The 14,554-nt window shown below is 39.3% G+C and overlaps 3 protein-coding genes across 3 annotated transcripts; 1 reads left to right on the top strand and 2 right to left on the bottom strand.

Moving 5' to 3' along the window:
* Nucleotides 1-408: 408 nt before the first annotated feature.
* Nucleotides 409-3,721, top strand: pdx1 (pancreatic and duodenal homeobox 1). The gene is made up of 2 exons (XM_053342433.1): nucleotides 409-973; nucleotides 3,093-3,721. Exons 1-2 carry the CDS (start codon nucleotides 595-597, stop codon nucleotides 3,461-3,463), a joined length of 750 nt encoding a protein of 249 aa, XP_053198408.1. The 5' UTR covers nucleotides 409-594; the 3' UTR covers nucleotides 3,464-3,721.
* A 134-nt stretch (nucleotides 3,722-3,855) lies between these two features.
* urad (ureidoimidazoline (2-oxo-4-hydroxy-4-carboxy-5-) decarboxylase) lies at nucleotides 3,856-4,856 on the bottom strand. Its single transcript, XM_053342432.1, has 2 exons — nucleotides 4,635-4,856; nucleotides 3,856-4,541 (listed from the first exon to the last, which is right to left on the bottom strand). Exons 1-2 carry the CDS (start codon nucleotides 4,813-4,815, stop codon nucleotides 4,192-4,194), a joined length of 531 nt encoding a protein of 176 aa, XP_053198407.1. The 5' UTR covers nucleotides 4,816-4,856; the 3' UTR covers nucleotides 3,856-4,191.
* Nucleotides 4,857-5,597: 741 nt separating this feature from the next.
* flt3 (fms related receptor tyrosine kinase 3) lies at nucleotides 5,598-13,956 on the bottom strand. The gene is made up of 24 exons (XM_053342872.1): nucleotides 13,929-13,956; nucleotides 13,122-13,180; nucleotides 11,675-11,826; nucleotides 11,460-11,584; nucleotides 11,172-11,283; nucleotides 10,891-11,024; nucleotides 10,541-10,722; nucleotides 10,245-10,383; nucleotides 9,995-10,163; nucleotides 9,790-9,890; nucleotides 9,592-9,697; nucleotides 9,289-9,494; nucleotides 9,071-9,183; nucleotides 8,756-8,888; nucleotides 8,509-8,613; nucleotides 8,310-8,420; nucleotides 7,972-8,128; nucleotides 7,777-7,886; nucleotides 7,529-7,650; nucleotides 7,284-7,406; nucleotides 7,071-7,182; nucleotides 6,871-6,970; nucleotides 6,462-6,567; nucleotides 5,598-6,346 (listed from the first exon to the last, which is right to left on the bottom strand). Exons 1-24 carry the CDS (start codon nucleotides 13,954-13,956, stop codon nucleotides 6,131-6,133), a joined length of 3,021 nt encoding a protein of 1,006 aa, XP_053198847.1. The 3' UTR covers nucleotides 5,598-6,130.
* Nucleotides 13,957-14,554: the final 598 nt, after the last annotated feature.

The raw sequence follows: 14,554 nt of genomic DNA on the forward strand, positions 1-14,554 counted from the left end.
CACCAAGTCAGGAAGGTGCAAGACAGATGAAAAAAGGTCTGAGGAAATAGGCTATTGTGTTTGAGCTTTTCATTCAAGTTTCCAAGACAACCGTGCTTCTATCAAAGGCTCTTATCTTATGGGTCAACCAATGTCTGAGCGCATACCTATCGATTGATCAGTCCAGAAATATATCCATATAAATATATCGATGGCTTTAGGCTGAATCAGATTAATACAGATCTGTGTGGAGGCAGGGTCCCACGGATTCACCTGGACAAACACAGGTGGATGCAGGTAAACGCTGCGGTATTTACAGAGTGGCATTGATTTACACGCTGACAGACGCTCTGTTCAATTTGCTGAAAAATCCCACAAGCTGCAGAATATCCTGGTAACTGAGGGCTATAGCAAGGCCTGACGTTTTGAGCAAACAGTGAAACCAATGGTGTGGTCGCTGCAGAGTCACATGGTGACCGAGTGACACACCTGTGTGGAGCAGTGAGGGCCTCGCAGTTGTGCCAGGAGCAGGTGGAGCAAAAGGTGCACGCCGAGGCTGCAGGGCACAGGTACGGTACATGTGCGCGCAAACACAGCCTCGGGTCCTCGGCAGCCATGAATCGGGAAGATCATTACTACCCTTCGCAGGTTTTTAAAGACTCCTGTGCCTACCAGAGATCACAGGGCGAGGACTACAGCCACAGCCCGCCGCCCTGCCTCTACATGAGCAGGCAGGTCCATTCCGTCTACACACCGCCGTCCATGGGAGCCTTGGAGCCGGCCAGCCTTCCTGACATTGCCCCTGCGTACAGTCTACCTATGCGGGAGGATCCAGGTGTTCCTCAGCTCCACCACCCGCAGGGGCTCCAGCAGCAGCCTCTCCAGCCTACAGCAGGTTATGGAGACACGGGGGAACAGAACAGATATCATCTCCCTTTCCCCTGGATGAAAACCACAAAATCCCACTCACACACCTGGAAGGGACAGTGGGCAGGTAATTCTCCACACCCCTGTAAATCAGTATTTGGTTGTAAGACAATCACTGAGTGGGCCTCACCAAACTTCAAATTGAAATACATGGAAGGTTGTGTTTACAACATTTCTCTGTAGTCATGGCACTAACAACTGAGATGACTATTTCTGAGGCCCAAATGACATCATACTCAAAACAATATTATCCTGGGTGTTTCAGTTTACCCTGTCAGTCAAATTTGTAAAAGGCCCGGAAGTTCTCTGCTTGCTTTTATCAGGTCTTATCGTCACAAAAATGTGGCTTTCGTATATTAACGTAACGTAAACCATATTTGGTCTGTAAAGCACCCAAATTTATTATATATGGTTTTATCACATAATAGAAATTGTACATCAACAATGATTGTTAGTCTGTACACTTTGCGTCTAACCAAACCCTCCACATTAAGTTTAATTATTAAATAAATGTATTTATTATTTTTCTGTCAGTGAAGGACATTTTGATTTAATGAAGCTTCAGTTATAGGCCTACAAATGGAAGTATAGTTTTCTAATGAGCGGGTTCGCTCAAGGACGCACCAGACCAAACACTTCCCTCACCTTAAATAGGCCAGTCTAACGAAGTTTTCTGACATTTTTTCAAGTCAGACTAAATTTAAGAAACCTTTTTTCCCCTCTTCACTTATATGATGTAATACATATTGTATCGATTATTGACCAAAAGTCGATAAAGGCTTACAGATTGCTCTTCTGTGACATCGTAGCCTGTATATTTGCGCACCCCTTTTTTTGAAATGTAAATTATTGTTGGAAAGGATAATTACAGCACATTATGGATATTTTAACCAATTTATTGGTGTATTTTTTTCAGTAGGTTTAGAAATGAGATATTCCATTACATCATTAAAATGATTTTTTTTCTCATTTCAAAGAGACAGTCAGGGGGAAGTTTCTGGAAAAAAGAAAGGACGTCAAGAGTCAAATCTGCCATTATCATTACGTTATTACTACTTTATCAGTACTTACAGATTGTCTCATTTTATTAAATTGCCTCATTTTGTTCACCAAATAGCGCAAATATGTCCTATTTGGGCTTAAAACTGTGTCTCAATTTGTATCCTCACAAAAACAGCAAAAATGTTTTCACGTCACGTAGTGTCCTAACAGAATTTGAATGAATAAAATAGGCCTAGACGAGGGATTTATTTGTTTAGTTGAAGTTTGTGCAGGTTACAAATGTAGACCAAATTTACATTGATATGTGCTAGCCTATCACTAGCTATGTAAAAAAAATGTAAATAATATTTATACATTTATTCTTGTTGCGATTGAAATATTTTGAGTGTTTATTGTTATTTTTGTTTTTTAGGAAAGAGAAACGGTCCCACTCGGGTTATAGATTCACTGGATTCTGAATAGACGATCAATATAATAAATAGTTTGGTGTTAATAGTATATAAAAGTCGATTGTTCCGCTTTTAAATACATAGCAATACAGCATTTCAGAGGTTAAAAAAACATTTGCGTACAAATCTGACAAAACCACATCACAGGGACTGTGTTTGTGCTCTCAGATATCATAAACCGCAATATTTTATCAATTATAAACTGCGCTTTTGTGGCTATTTCGCTTTTGATTGTAATAATTGGTAAGTGGGATTCATTTTAGATGTGGATGCACAGGTGGTGCGACAAAGGCATATTATTTTGTTTTAACTTTTTTTTTTTTATAATCTTCACTTCAGAGATCTGTATACAAAAACTAAATTTGAGGTTTAGCTTTTACATCATATTTCCGCGTAGTAATGCTGCAGCTGGCTGTGTCACCTGTTTCCAAATTTAATCTGGGAGAAAGCCTCTTTGCGCTGAAACATTACACCTGTAGGCTAATTTATTACTGTTGGTTAATCCTCAAGTACCCGACTTTATTGTTAATACCGCAACATAAGGGGATTATATTTATCCTGGCTGTCATGAAACACACTGTGACTCCTAATGGTCATAATAATAATTTTCACTCAAAATAAATGAGTAACTTTCTGATAATTAATCAAATACATATACTAATTTCATTGCTTTTTAAAATATAAGCTTTATCTTATATTTCTTGTAGTTTCTTACCCCTCTGGTTGTCTCTATAGGACCTTATGTGATGGCGGAGACTGAGGAAAACAAACGCACGAGGACAGCTTACACGCGCGCCCAGCTGCTGGAGCTCGAGAAGGAGTTCCTGTTCAACCGCTACATCTCGAGGCCGCGCCGCGTGGAGCTGGCACTGACCCTGAGCCTCACCGAGCGCCACATCAAGATCTGGTTTCAGAACCGGCGCATGAAATGGAAGAAGGAAGAGGACCGGAGGAGGGCGAGGGGCGTCGATCCGGACCAGGACTCCTCCATCACCTCTGGAGACCAAGCGGAGGCTGCGGGCGGGGTCCCTCACATCACTACGCCCCCTGTTTCCCCGCTACACGGCCACACTCTGTCCGCCACTGGCTCCAGAGAGCCCGCGTAGACCCACAGCAGGCGCTTATTCTCAAGACTGGCAACTAAACTCATATTGCACGACGGAAAACCAACAGAAATAGACCAGCACAAGACCTACATTTGATAGACCCCCATCTGAGTGGATATTTTAGGAAGCTTTAGGGTGGAAAAAGTGAAACCGCTTTATCCCAGAATTAGGATGTGAAATGGCATTTAACTAAAATTCTCATTTTTCCAGGGACCCCTTTAACCTCCCTTAAGGATCATCGCAGCCACTTTTTATTGGATACCATTAACTGTCATTTACTGGACAGAGGGGACACTTCTTCATCTCCCTTACATGCTTTGAGACTCTTTGGACACCAGATGGCATGCTGAGACAATCTTTTAGAGGCAGCAGAAAGATGGACTCGCACGAACTGTGGTTGCAAGAGTTTTTAAGTGCCTTCTTTTTCATCTGAGACATGTCAGTAGTGTACAATGAGCTTTATGAATGTACATATGCGTACATTACTGCTAAAAATTGTTATATTAGGTTATTGATGTTCACTTGTGTATATATAAGCCTATAGGTTATATAATGTCTTATTGTTAAATTAGAATAACTGATCCACATGTTTGAATAATTCATTGTACAGTATGATGAATGAATAATGCATAATACATTTGGAATAAACCAAATATCACAGCCTATAAAGACATGTCAGCAGCATCAGTCTTTACATCGAAGTGGTAAATCTGGCACAACGTCCAATATCATAATTTATTCTGTGCGTCAATGAGCACGAGACCTTGGAGACGCAGACGGCATATCTTCTTCACCTCCTCTATGCCACGCGCCCTCTCCATCGCGCGCTCGTTCCTGAGCCGCTCGGACAGCTGCTGTAAGATGGTCGCCTTGTCATTCATCCTGGCGCAGATGACAAATGGGAATCCAAAGCGCACCTTGTACTCCTCGTTGAGCCGAGCCATGCGTAAAAGCTCCGTGGAGTCCAGCCCATCCATTCCGGCTCCTGCCTGCTCCTCGCGTGACTCCGGTGTCAAGGTGCCACTCTGGAGGTCCCTGCCAGCGAGGTCCGGGTGACACCTGAGGATCCCCTCTTTACCTACACACATACGGGGACTGATTAGAGCCATTACGCGCAGAATTAACCTATAGGCCTATTCTAAAACGCTAAATATGACAAAGTGTAGCTCACCTGATTCTGGCAGAGCATCAATGAACTCACTGATAGCAGCCTCTAAAGAACTCATGTTCACAAAGGGACGCCTTGACCACACAGCGGCTGTTATAATGGGGCATTTCTCCACCACATTGCCGAAAATATTCACAAAATCCTCATAAGGAAGACCGTTTACTGTGGCGATTTCCATGTTCATGCGCGGACACTGTTTAGTATCTAGACGCACGGGCAGTGTGTGGCGACCTTTGGACATGACCGTGCAAACCCCTCGCTACAAGGTTAACGCACTGTTGGACACACAGAACAAGCCCCCTTCGCCTGGCTGGGGTTAATATTTTATTTGTCAGATCAACATCCAAAAATCTAACGTTGAAAAAAAAAGATTTATTTATTAAAGAGTTTAAATTACCTATATTTTAGGCCCCATCTGCATCTGGTATTAAGTTGTGATCTGTAGACTTGGATAGGCAACATCATCTGGATAATGCCATCCAATCAATTGGTCTTTGCATTTACACCTGATATTAAGAAGTGTCATCGTTTTCTCAGCTGTGCTTAAATTGTGATCAGATCTCAACATGCAAATTGGATAGGTGGAGCTGGAAGAATTATAAACAACTATGAAGTGTGTTGAGTGCATTTACACCTGCATTAAGGTGTTTTATCTAGACCCACTCCCTATGTTAATGTCAGGTGTAAATGGTGTGGTACATTGAGATTGGCTCCTCCATCATGGGCTATCGGTCTCTTAGTGCATTGATAAAGTAACTGGCAGTTCCCAGCTGAACCCTGAGGGAGAGCCAAAACACATCTTTTGATTCAACATTTCTTCAATCTTGCTCTTTTTGTAAAACAGTGAATTGTTACTCCTCTAAATCAATAGCCTATTTGAAACTAAAATCCAATAACGATAACCTTTGTAGAGTGATGCATAGTGGACATGACAGAGGTACACCATTGGAAACCATTGTGATAACCAGTTTTTCGTTTAATATAGTACATTTTATTGCAGGTATAATGCTTAAACATGATACGGTACTGTAAAAAGATCCATGAAAATATTTCAAATCATACATTTCCCAGCCTAAAAATATATTAAAGCAAAAAGTTCCCATATGTGAATTAACAATGTGATATATAATACATATTTGTTTTAAAAAAAAGTTCATCAGTTGCTACAGTGTAAAGGCCTAAAAAGTCCTGAGAATATTTATAATTTCATGAAACCTGATTTTAATTTTTAGCTGCACAAAATAACCCCCTAAAAATACAAAAATATGGTATTTACAACATATTTTCCTAGTGAGAATATAACATAAGTAAAAATCTATGGTCTGCAGTTTGTGAAAAAACAATTGTAAAATATATGCTACATATGTTTTATGCATTCAGATAATAGCTTACAAAGGAATTGCATTGTATTGTAACTGTATTTCAATGAGAAATATGTACCCTGCTTTAAAATATTTACAAAATTGTTTGAATGTCAGATGACAAAGATTGATAAGTGATCACTCCGTACCAGATGTCTTCAGAAATTCTTCTTCAGCTTCCACAGTGTCTGAGTCGCAAACTTCTACTTTGCTTTCTTCAGTCGCGTGAGCCTTACAGTAGACATTAACTGACTGCGTCTTGTTCTCGTTCTGTTTTGTCAAGGCGGAAATGTCCAAAGTGAATGATGCGTTCTGGTAGTCGCAGGAGTAGTCGTTGAGCATGTTATGGTAGAGCTGAAAGACAAAGGAGCTTTTTATTAGGCAAGGAGATGAGAATGAAGCTGCTAATGTTCAGTCTGAGTCAGATTTAAACTGTCTCCAGTAATGGCTCTGTGCTCTACAGGCCTACCTTTTCCTCTCTGTCTGTCAGCATGCCAGACATGAAAGACACAATTTTGGAGAAGGAAGGGCGTTGGCAGGCATCCAGGGCCCAACACTTACACATAATCTCATACCTGGAGAGGAGAGACATACACAAACATGATGAAGCTTTCACAGGTATATGCAAAGTTCATGTATCTAGAAAGACTTCTTTAAGCATTCTCAGTTATCAAGTATATATTGAGGTTGAGGAAAATAGTTGGTGACACTGCCCACCATGATTTAAATCATTCATACAGTCTCATACTGTTTTTTTGCTGTTGTCATTATTGTACAAGTGATTAAAATATCAACTTTGTCAAGACTGAAACTGGTCAGTGTCATAAATTAATTTACAAGAGACCCATGTGGGTTGCATACAGACTGAAGACACTTACACAGACTGGTTGGCATAATATGGACACTCCATTTTAAATCCTTTCTCGATCATTGAGTAGAACACGTGATCCACCTTCATGTCTGGGTAAGGAGTGACACCTAAACAACAGTTTACAGAGACAGAGTTTGTGTTAATCGTGGTGTAGGATTGATTGTGTGCTTCTATTTCAAATGTACTGCTCATTAAAATAGGGTATACCTAGTGAGAAGATTTCCCAGAGCAGGATGCCATAAGCCCACACATCACTCTTCATGGTGTACATCCCCTGAAAGATGCTCTCCGGTGCCATCCATTTCACTGGCAAACGCACCTGCACAGCAAAGCCACATTAGTTCACATTGAAAACAAAAAACACAGACAGGGCAACAAAAGAATGATGTAAAACAAGTGTGGCGGGATCATTTGACGTACATTTCCTCTCACAACATAATTGGAGTCGTTGTCGATGTCCCGGGCCAGTCCAAAGTCACCAATTTTCACCATCCTGCCCTTTGTCACTAACACGTTTCGAGCTGCCAGGTCCCGATGGATACACTGCAGACAGACAGGACCAGTGAAGTAGGTATTTACTTGATGTGTATGTATGTGTATGTATGTGTGTGTGGAGTTGACATATGTTATGGGGAGTTTCCACAGTGTGGCTCTTTGTCCCATACATTTTTCCCACAGAGGAAATCCATGCCTTTTGCCACTTGGTAGGCAAAGCTCAGCAGGTCATCAAAGGTCAGGGCCTCCAGATCTTCTGTCTGATCATCTAGGTTTTCAAAGATCGCTGGGTCTGCAGATAAACTGGGATCAGTTAGGATCAACACAACTCTGCTCAAACAGATTCCATGTGAACTTTAATTAGCTCTACATGTTTATAATCTAGTTTGTCGGAGTAGAAATGTTCATGTTCTCTGACCTTCAAAGCTGTCCATGTTACTGTTGATGGTGAGGAGGGCGATGTCCTCCTGCCCTCTAGTGGTAGAACTATACATGGGCACGTAGTTGTCCACAGTTGTTTGTTTCTCACTGAGAAAATACACATGATTATAAATGTAATGTAATTGCTAAACAATATTGTTCCTCCTTCCCCGATATTTGGTTTTATTCCTACCTGGAGATTTTTCTTGGCTGCAGGTTGTGGTAAAGGCTCCTGAAACGGTCCTTGTTGAAAGCGTCAGTCACAGACTTGTGGTAGCGCTTACTGTTGTTCTTCAGGTAGTTCAGCAAATCACCATGACAGCAGTACTGGAAGATCAGATATATGGGTCCTGTATGGGGAACACAGTAAAAATAACAGTAATACTCAGGATCAAATAAAATAAAGTTACTAACTTTGATTTAAGACTGTACATTGTAATTTAATTGTTAGCTCTGAAATCTCATATGTGATTAGCTGGTGGTATTGGTTGAACAAAGGTGCGATTAGCTGATAGGCAGTGTTAAATGTACCTGTGTCTGTGCATGCCCCAAGCAGGTTAACAATGTTGGCATGGTGACCAATGTGAGTCAGCATCTTGAGCTCTGACATCAGAGCCTCTTTCTCCACAGTCTGGTGTTTATCTGCAAGGTAAAATACCAGATCAGATGTCAAAATGACTTCCATAACATTTTACATTTCCATCACAGATCAAATATGTGAAATACTGACCTTTAAGCATCTTGACAGCCACCTGCTGAGAGACTCCTGGCTTGTTAATGCCATAAGCTGTAGCCTGGACCACCATTCCAAAAGCCCCAGAGCCCAGTGCTTTACCTGAGGAGGACACCAGTACTGTCTCAGATATATATAGACCTTGCAGGCACCATGTGTAACTCCATTTGCACATTGTTAGGAACAATAACAAGAAAACAAGAAAAAAAGTCTGGTGTATGCCAGGTATTAATAGCATTCATACCTAATTCCAGGTTCTCCCTTGGAAACTCCCATTTTGAGTCATACTCAAAGTCCTTGAAGTTGATGTAAATGTAATCATTGTCATTGGGCCCAACCATCTGGAGCATCTGAAGCTGGGGCTGATACTGGGGTTTCTGTTGGCAGCAAAAAAAGGTTTGCGTCATGTCTTCATCTGTGTCTGTGTTTGTACGTGTGAACATATGCACTATATATATACATTTATACGCTTCCACCTATGTACTATAAATGCATATGTACGTGTGGACACATGTACTACTTATACATATGTACGTGTGCAGATATCTACTATATATACCTTCTTTTTGACAAAGTACGTGAGCACCATGCTGACACCAATCAAAGCCGACAGCAGGCCAAAACAGACTGTTCTCAGCACCGTCGAGTTGTCGTTCACAGGAGGAGAAGAACCTAAAAAACAGCAATGTTTCAACAACAGTCTATAAAGACATAAAAAAATAAAATAACTAGACCATTTAATTTAATAATTTTGACAGATGAAATAAATCTCATTACCAATGGACTGTTGAGGTGAAGGCCATTTATATACTGGGAATATTTTGCACTCAGAGCCAACCAAGGTAGTAATGCAAAACTTTATCTGGTCTTCTCCATCCACCTTCTGTCTGCTGACTGAGCTCTTGATTGTCTTGTTACAGGAGACTTCTGAGTCTGTTTGAGCAGTGCCGTTGACCTCCTTCCAGTCAAAGTCGGTTTCACAGCTGCAATAAAAAACAAAGAGCAGGGACTTGAATCTGAGTGTCTGTCCATCGCGGATACAGTGTCCTCTAACCTGTGCAGCTCTGACAGTAATCATACCTGACATTGGTGGAACAAGACATCCAAGAATAATTTGCTGGCACATGGCTCCAGGTCTCAATGGTAAAGTTATTATCAACCGTTTTAAAATTGAACTTTGGTTTGTCTGAAACAAAGTCAGTGGGAAATCAAGCTTTGTGCTAACTAAAATATACTGAAAAAGATGCTGTAATAATGATAAAATGGAGTCTTTCTTACCTATAACACACACAGATACAGTCTTTGTTTCTTTTTGTCCTCCAGCCTCTAAGTGCAACTTATATTCTCCAGATTTGAGATGATTACATAGCGTCACATTCCTAAGAAGACAGGGTCATACATCATATTTTTGATATGATATCTAGCCTTTTTTGAGTTCCTGCTACTGTTGAGCTCAGAGGTTTGATTGATTGCATGCAGCTACCTGTGCATTGTTACCCATTCTTCCCTGGTGCATTTAGTCCTAATTTTATCAGGATCCTCCCAGGTACAGCGCTGCAGTATCGGTTGGTAGGATACATTAGCTTGCAAGCAGGAGTTGGATGCTTGTACAATTCTTCTGTCATCCAGCTTAACAGAGAGGAAATCTTTGGCTGAGGCAAGAAAAGAAAGTCACTGATTATTGACAGTTGAAATTAGAGAAAGAATAATGTCATGAGGTAAATTCTACCAACCTTGGACAGAAATATTAACAGACTTTGTTTTGTTGACTTGATTCCTGCAGGTATATATGCCAGTGTGGTTCACACTGACTGATTCGATTAACAGGTAGGCCATCTGACTGGTTGAATGTCCATCCTTTTCAATGCAAATCTGGGGAAAAAAGACATGCTTGTTAAAATTTCAATGGGAATTTGTGATTTGTGTTTTAGGCTAAGTTAAAACAAGCATCAACAGAAATACTTCACTTTTTTTTTACAAGAAAAAACAATTTGTAGTAGGGATGGTGAATCTTTAAGAATTGCAATACCTCCTCTTTGTTTTTAGAAAGGCATCCTGATGTCTTGGGATCTATGCTTGTGGTGCCTTTCTCCCACATTAACGAAGAATACGTAAATGGCTTACGATGTTGTCGGCAGCGAAGTAGTAAAGACTGACCAGGAGTCAGGGTCACGTTAGAAACCTTATTTCCCATGGTGTTAATATCTAGGTCTGAAACATACAGCAAGGCCTCAGGTCAGAAAAACAAGCTTTATCATCAGGTAATAGTTTGTGACATGTGTTGTGCATTTGTGTAGATGCAACTTTACGCAATTATTTACTGGATTTGGACTAATCTTTTGCAGGATTGATATAATTAACTTGTTATTATTTAATTACCATACAGTTGGGAGCATTCTTGTCCTTCAGGGTTAGTAGCACAACACATCACTCCTCTATTAATATAGTCAACAGACGTTATTGTGCTCTCTGCAGTTTCAATGTTTCCACCAAAATTTGTCCCATCAACGTTTCTGCTCAAAAGGAAGAGACCCATAATTATTCACACAATTATACAATGACAAGATGTTATTTTAATAAAGCTGGAGTCAGTGGACTACATTATTATGAATTACACATACTCTTCAGTGTACATCCAGATGTAATATATAAAATCTTACTTAAACCATTTGAGGGTGGGCTTTGGGGAGCCTGTAGATTTGCACTTAAATAAAGGGGATTTCTTATCGTTCTCTGTATCGGTTAGTATCAGCTGTGGTTTTGTGGGACGTGCTAGAAAAAATATAAAATAAATTGTTAACATCATTGCATAACTATTGGGTAACAAGGCTAGTTTTGCATAACCGAAACATTAATCAACATCATTCAAGTGTTTGTTGGCTGTGTTGGGTGGTGTCTGGATATGATGTGCTATTGTAGTAGAGGTGTCAAAGAGAGCTGCTACTCACTCATCACTACATGCAGAGCAACAGACAGTGAGAATCTGGTCCCATTGCCGGCCTCACAGCTCAGCGTGTATTCCCCAGAATCTGTCCCAGACAGAGGTGGTAGGATGATGGAGTCACTGAAACTCCTGTTGAGGTTTGAAGAAAAGTGTCACTTTAAACCTTTACATATTAAAAAAAGTGAACAGACCTAAACATAAAAACAGACATTAACTCACATTGCTTTTACTGCGTCAGTTCCTCGGATCCATTGGCAGTCAGAGTATTCATAGAGGCCCTTCAGAGAGATACTGAGTTTCTTACCAGCACGCACCTCTACGCTGACAAGACGAGATGCATTCAAATACTCAGCTGGTAGAAAACATGCCACCTGAAAGATGAAACTCAGTATTTAAGTACTTTGTATGTAATGTAGCAGAATGATGGGTCAATCCTGTTTTCACTGGACCACAATTGTTATATCAGACAGACATATTAATGATTCAATAAATGCTGTCATGTTTGTAAAATTTGTATTTTGACTTATCGTCATATGAAGGGCACAGTTGTTACTACTAACAGTAACGACAGCTCTGTTCTAGTCAGATAGCCAGCACGAATAATGTGCGGAGCCTGAAGCAGCTAAATAGAATTCAGCCATCATCTATTTTTAGTTTTTCAACCTTCCAAGCAGCAGGTTGTTTGTGTTAATTTCACTAAAATATTAACAACTAACTCATGTCTATCAAAATAAACGTGTGTTCTGTGACTTTTTTTTTTCTTTTTTTTTTACAAAGTTACATTATGATTGTGTGACGGTGACTTTAAAACTGAATAACATCTTGTCTCAAGCCTGTGTGCTTTTTAAATAGCTGGCTGTTAAAAACTAAAATGACCTATAAAGGGTTTCTCATGTTTTAAAGCCTCTAACATGCAATTTTGTTTTAATCTTTCTAAGTGAGTCCATATTATGTACAACGGTGACCTAAAATTACTTAAGTACATAGATTTCTTTTTCACATTTTTGTCTGTGCTTCCCCACAATTACTTCCTAGTAATATAACTAATTAATTAATGGGACTGGAACAACCAAGTGGCAGAAAACTGATGAAAGGGTTAAACAACTACAAAATAATTCATCAATTTAAGTTTTTGCTTAAAATGTACAATATTTTTTGTGGAGTGTCCATCCTCTCTGTCAGACTCATGAGTCGCTGAGCCTCCCAGTTACTTTAACTACATTACTGACAGTGTTTTCTATAGGTCAGACAGAGAGTACTGAAACTCAGATATAAAAAAAAGGATTGAACAGCTTCCTGCCTGCAAATTACACCGTCACACCAATCTCACTTGTACTTCATTGTTGTTTATCCAAAAAATATTTATTTAAAAAAAAGTAATATCTTTGTAAATTCAATTTAAGACTTTTATACCTTTTAAGGCTTAGGAAATTTAATTAAGAACTTGTAAATATATGTCCATCCCTGTCTCCTCTATATGGCTTAGATTGTATTTGTCCATAGTTTGTTCATAAATTCATGAACATTTCATGTCTGAGTCACACATCGGGATTACTGGACTAATTAACTTTGTGTGAATTTTGAAATACTAAGCTATAGCCTACCTGATGTATTTAAACTTGCTAGGCACAGTTAAGAAGACATAATGAAATGTTTCAATTCTCACCTCAACAGTCGGTACACAGTCCTGACTCTGCGCAGCCCTGCCATCAGAATACACTCCGGCTACACACAGCAGGAGCACAGCTTTAAAGACAGAAAATTGTAACTTTATTATAAATTCTAACTTTCTTTGCAAGCTTTTGTATGTATTTACTTTAGGCCATTCAAAAATGAAATTTCAATGAAATTAAAATTTTAAAGAAAAATACATGAGAAAAGCAAACATGGAAACCTGTTTGATGCAAAACAAGGACTAGATAATAACAATATTGATGTAAATATAAATCCATAGCTTACTTTATGTCTTCATGTTGTTTTAAATAATTTAAATTGTTTGATTTTATTGTATGTATGCCCTTAGAAGTTGGTTCTCCTTTTTTCCACAAGTTTTTTAAGGTCTGAAAAATTCTAACTCCCACTGTTTTGGTTATGAAGGGACATACACAAATATAGTTAAACATATTTTTAAACAGTTCTTCTTTCTAGTAGGGCATCATTGTTAATACACAGATAAGTGTAAGCCTCTCAAGTTTCCCACTGAATGTCTGAGCTATGAGCTTCCTCATACCGGCTGTCAAACAGCAGCTGAATGCAGGGATGATTGAATAATTGATTTAAACATCAATTACCTTTATTATAGATTATAATAATCTCCAAATACCGGCTACAAAATCTGGTATTATCCCACTATCATTTAAAAAATGTTAGGCTACAAACCAACACCAAAAGTCTAAAGCACTAAATTCACTCTGAGTCTGACAGTGCCAATAACTCATACAACAGAGCAGGGACTGGTTAGGGTCTGACTCACCCGCAATCATATTCCTCTGCCTCCGCATTGATGCTGCCTGTCTTTCTGTCAGTGTCACATACTCATTACTATCACAGGCAGTGAAACTAAAGGAGATGAGTGCCACCTATCTTTTTAAACAGGGGGGAGTAGCTATTGCTGGTGTTGATGACGTTTCCAGCCGCTGGCTTAAATATTCATAGGCTACTTTCAATATTTTCAATTCCCGAAAATGTGTGCATATTTTAAAACGTTATGAGACAAAAAGTATTCAATATTTTACATTAAAGATGCAATCAAGTCACATGTCATGACTCCAGAGAAGAATAATATGGCAATATTTATAATATGAACAGTAATTTTAACACATTTGTCCTCAAATATAGGCTTATAGTCGTCACTTTGCATATCCTCTTCTATTTCATTTGGTCTCTCAATTATTTTAAATGAGAATTGAGTTCATATATTTTGTTACATTTGCTTACGCCCATGTCTATGTTTTGCCACATTTGTTTTCGTGTATATACATAATGTACATTGGATGCTATAAACATATATTAATTTGACAATAAAATAAATGTGTTTTCAACCCAGCAGAGAGCTGATGGCACAGACTGAGGAGTATTGATCCTGCACACTTGGCTCAA

Source organism: Scomber japonicus, chromosome 21, assembly GCF_027409825.1.
Source record: "Scomber japonicus isolate fScoJap1 chromosome 21, fScoJap1.pri, whole genome shotgun sequence".
Taxonomy (NCBI): Eukaryota; Metazoa; Chordata; class Actinopteri; order Scombriformes; family Scombridae; genus Scomber; species Scomber japonicus.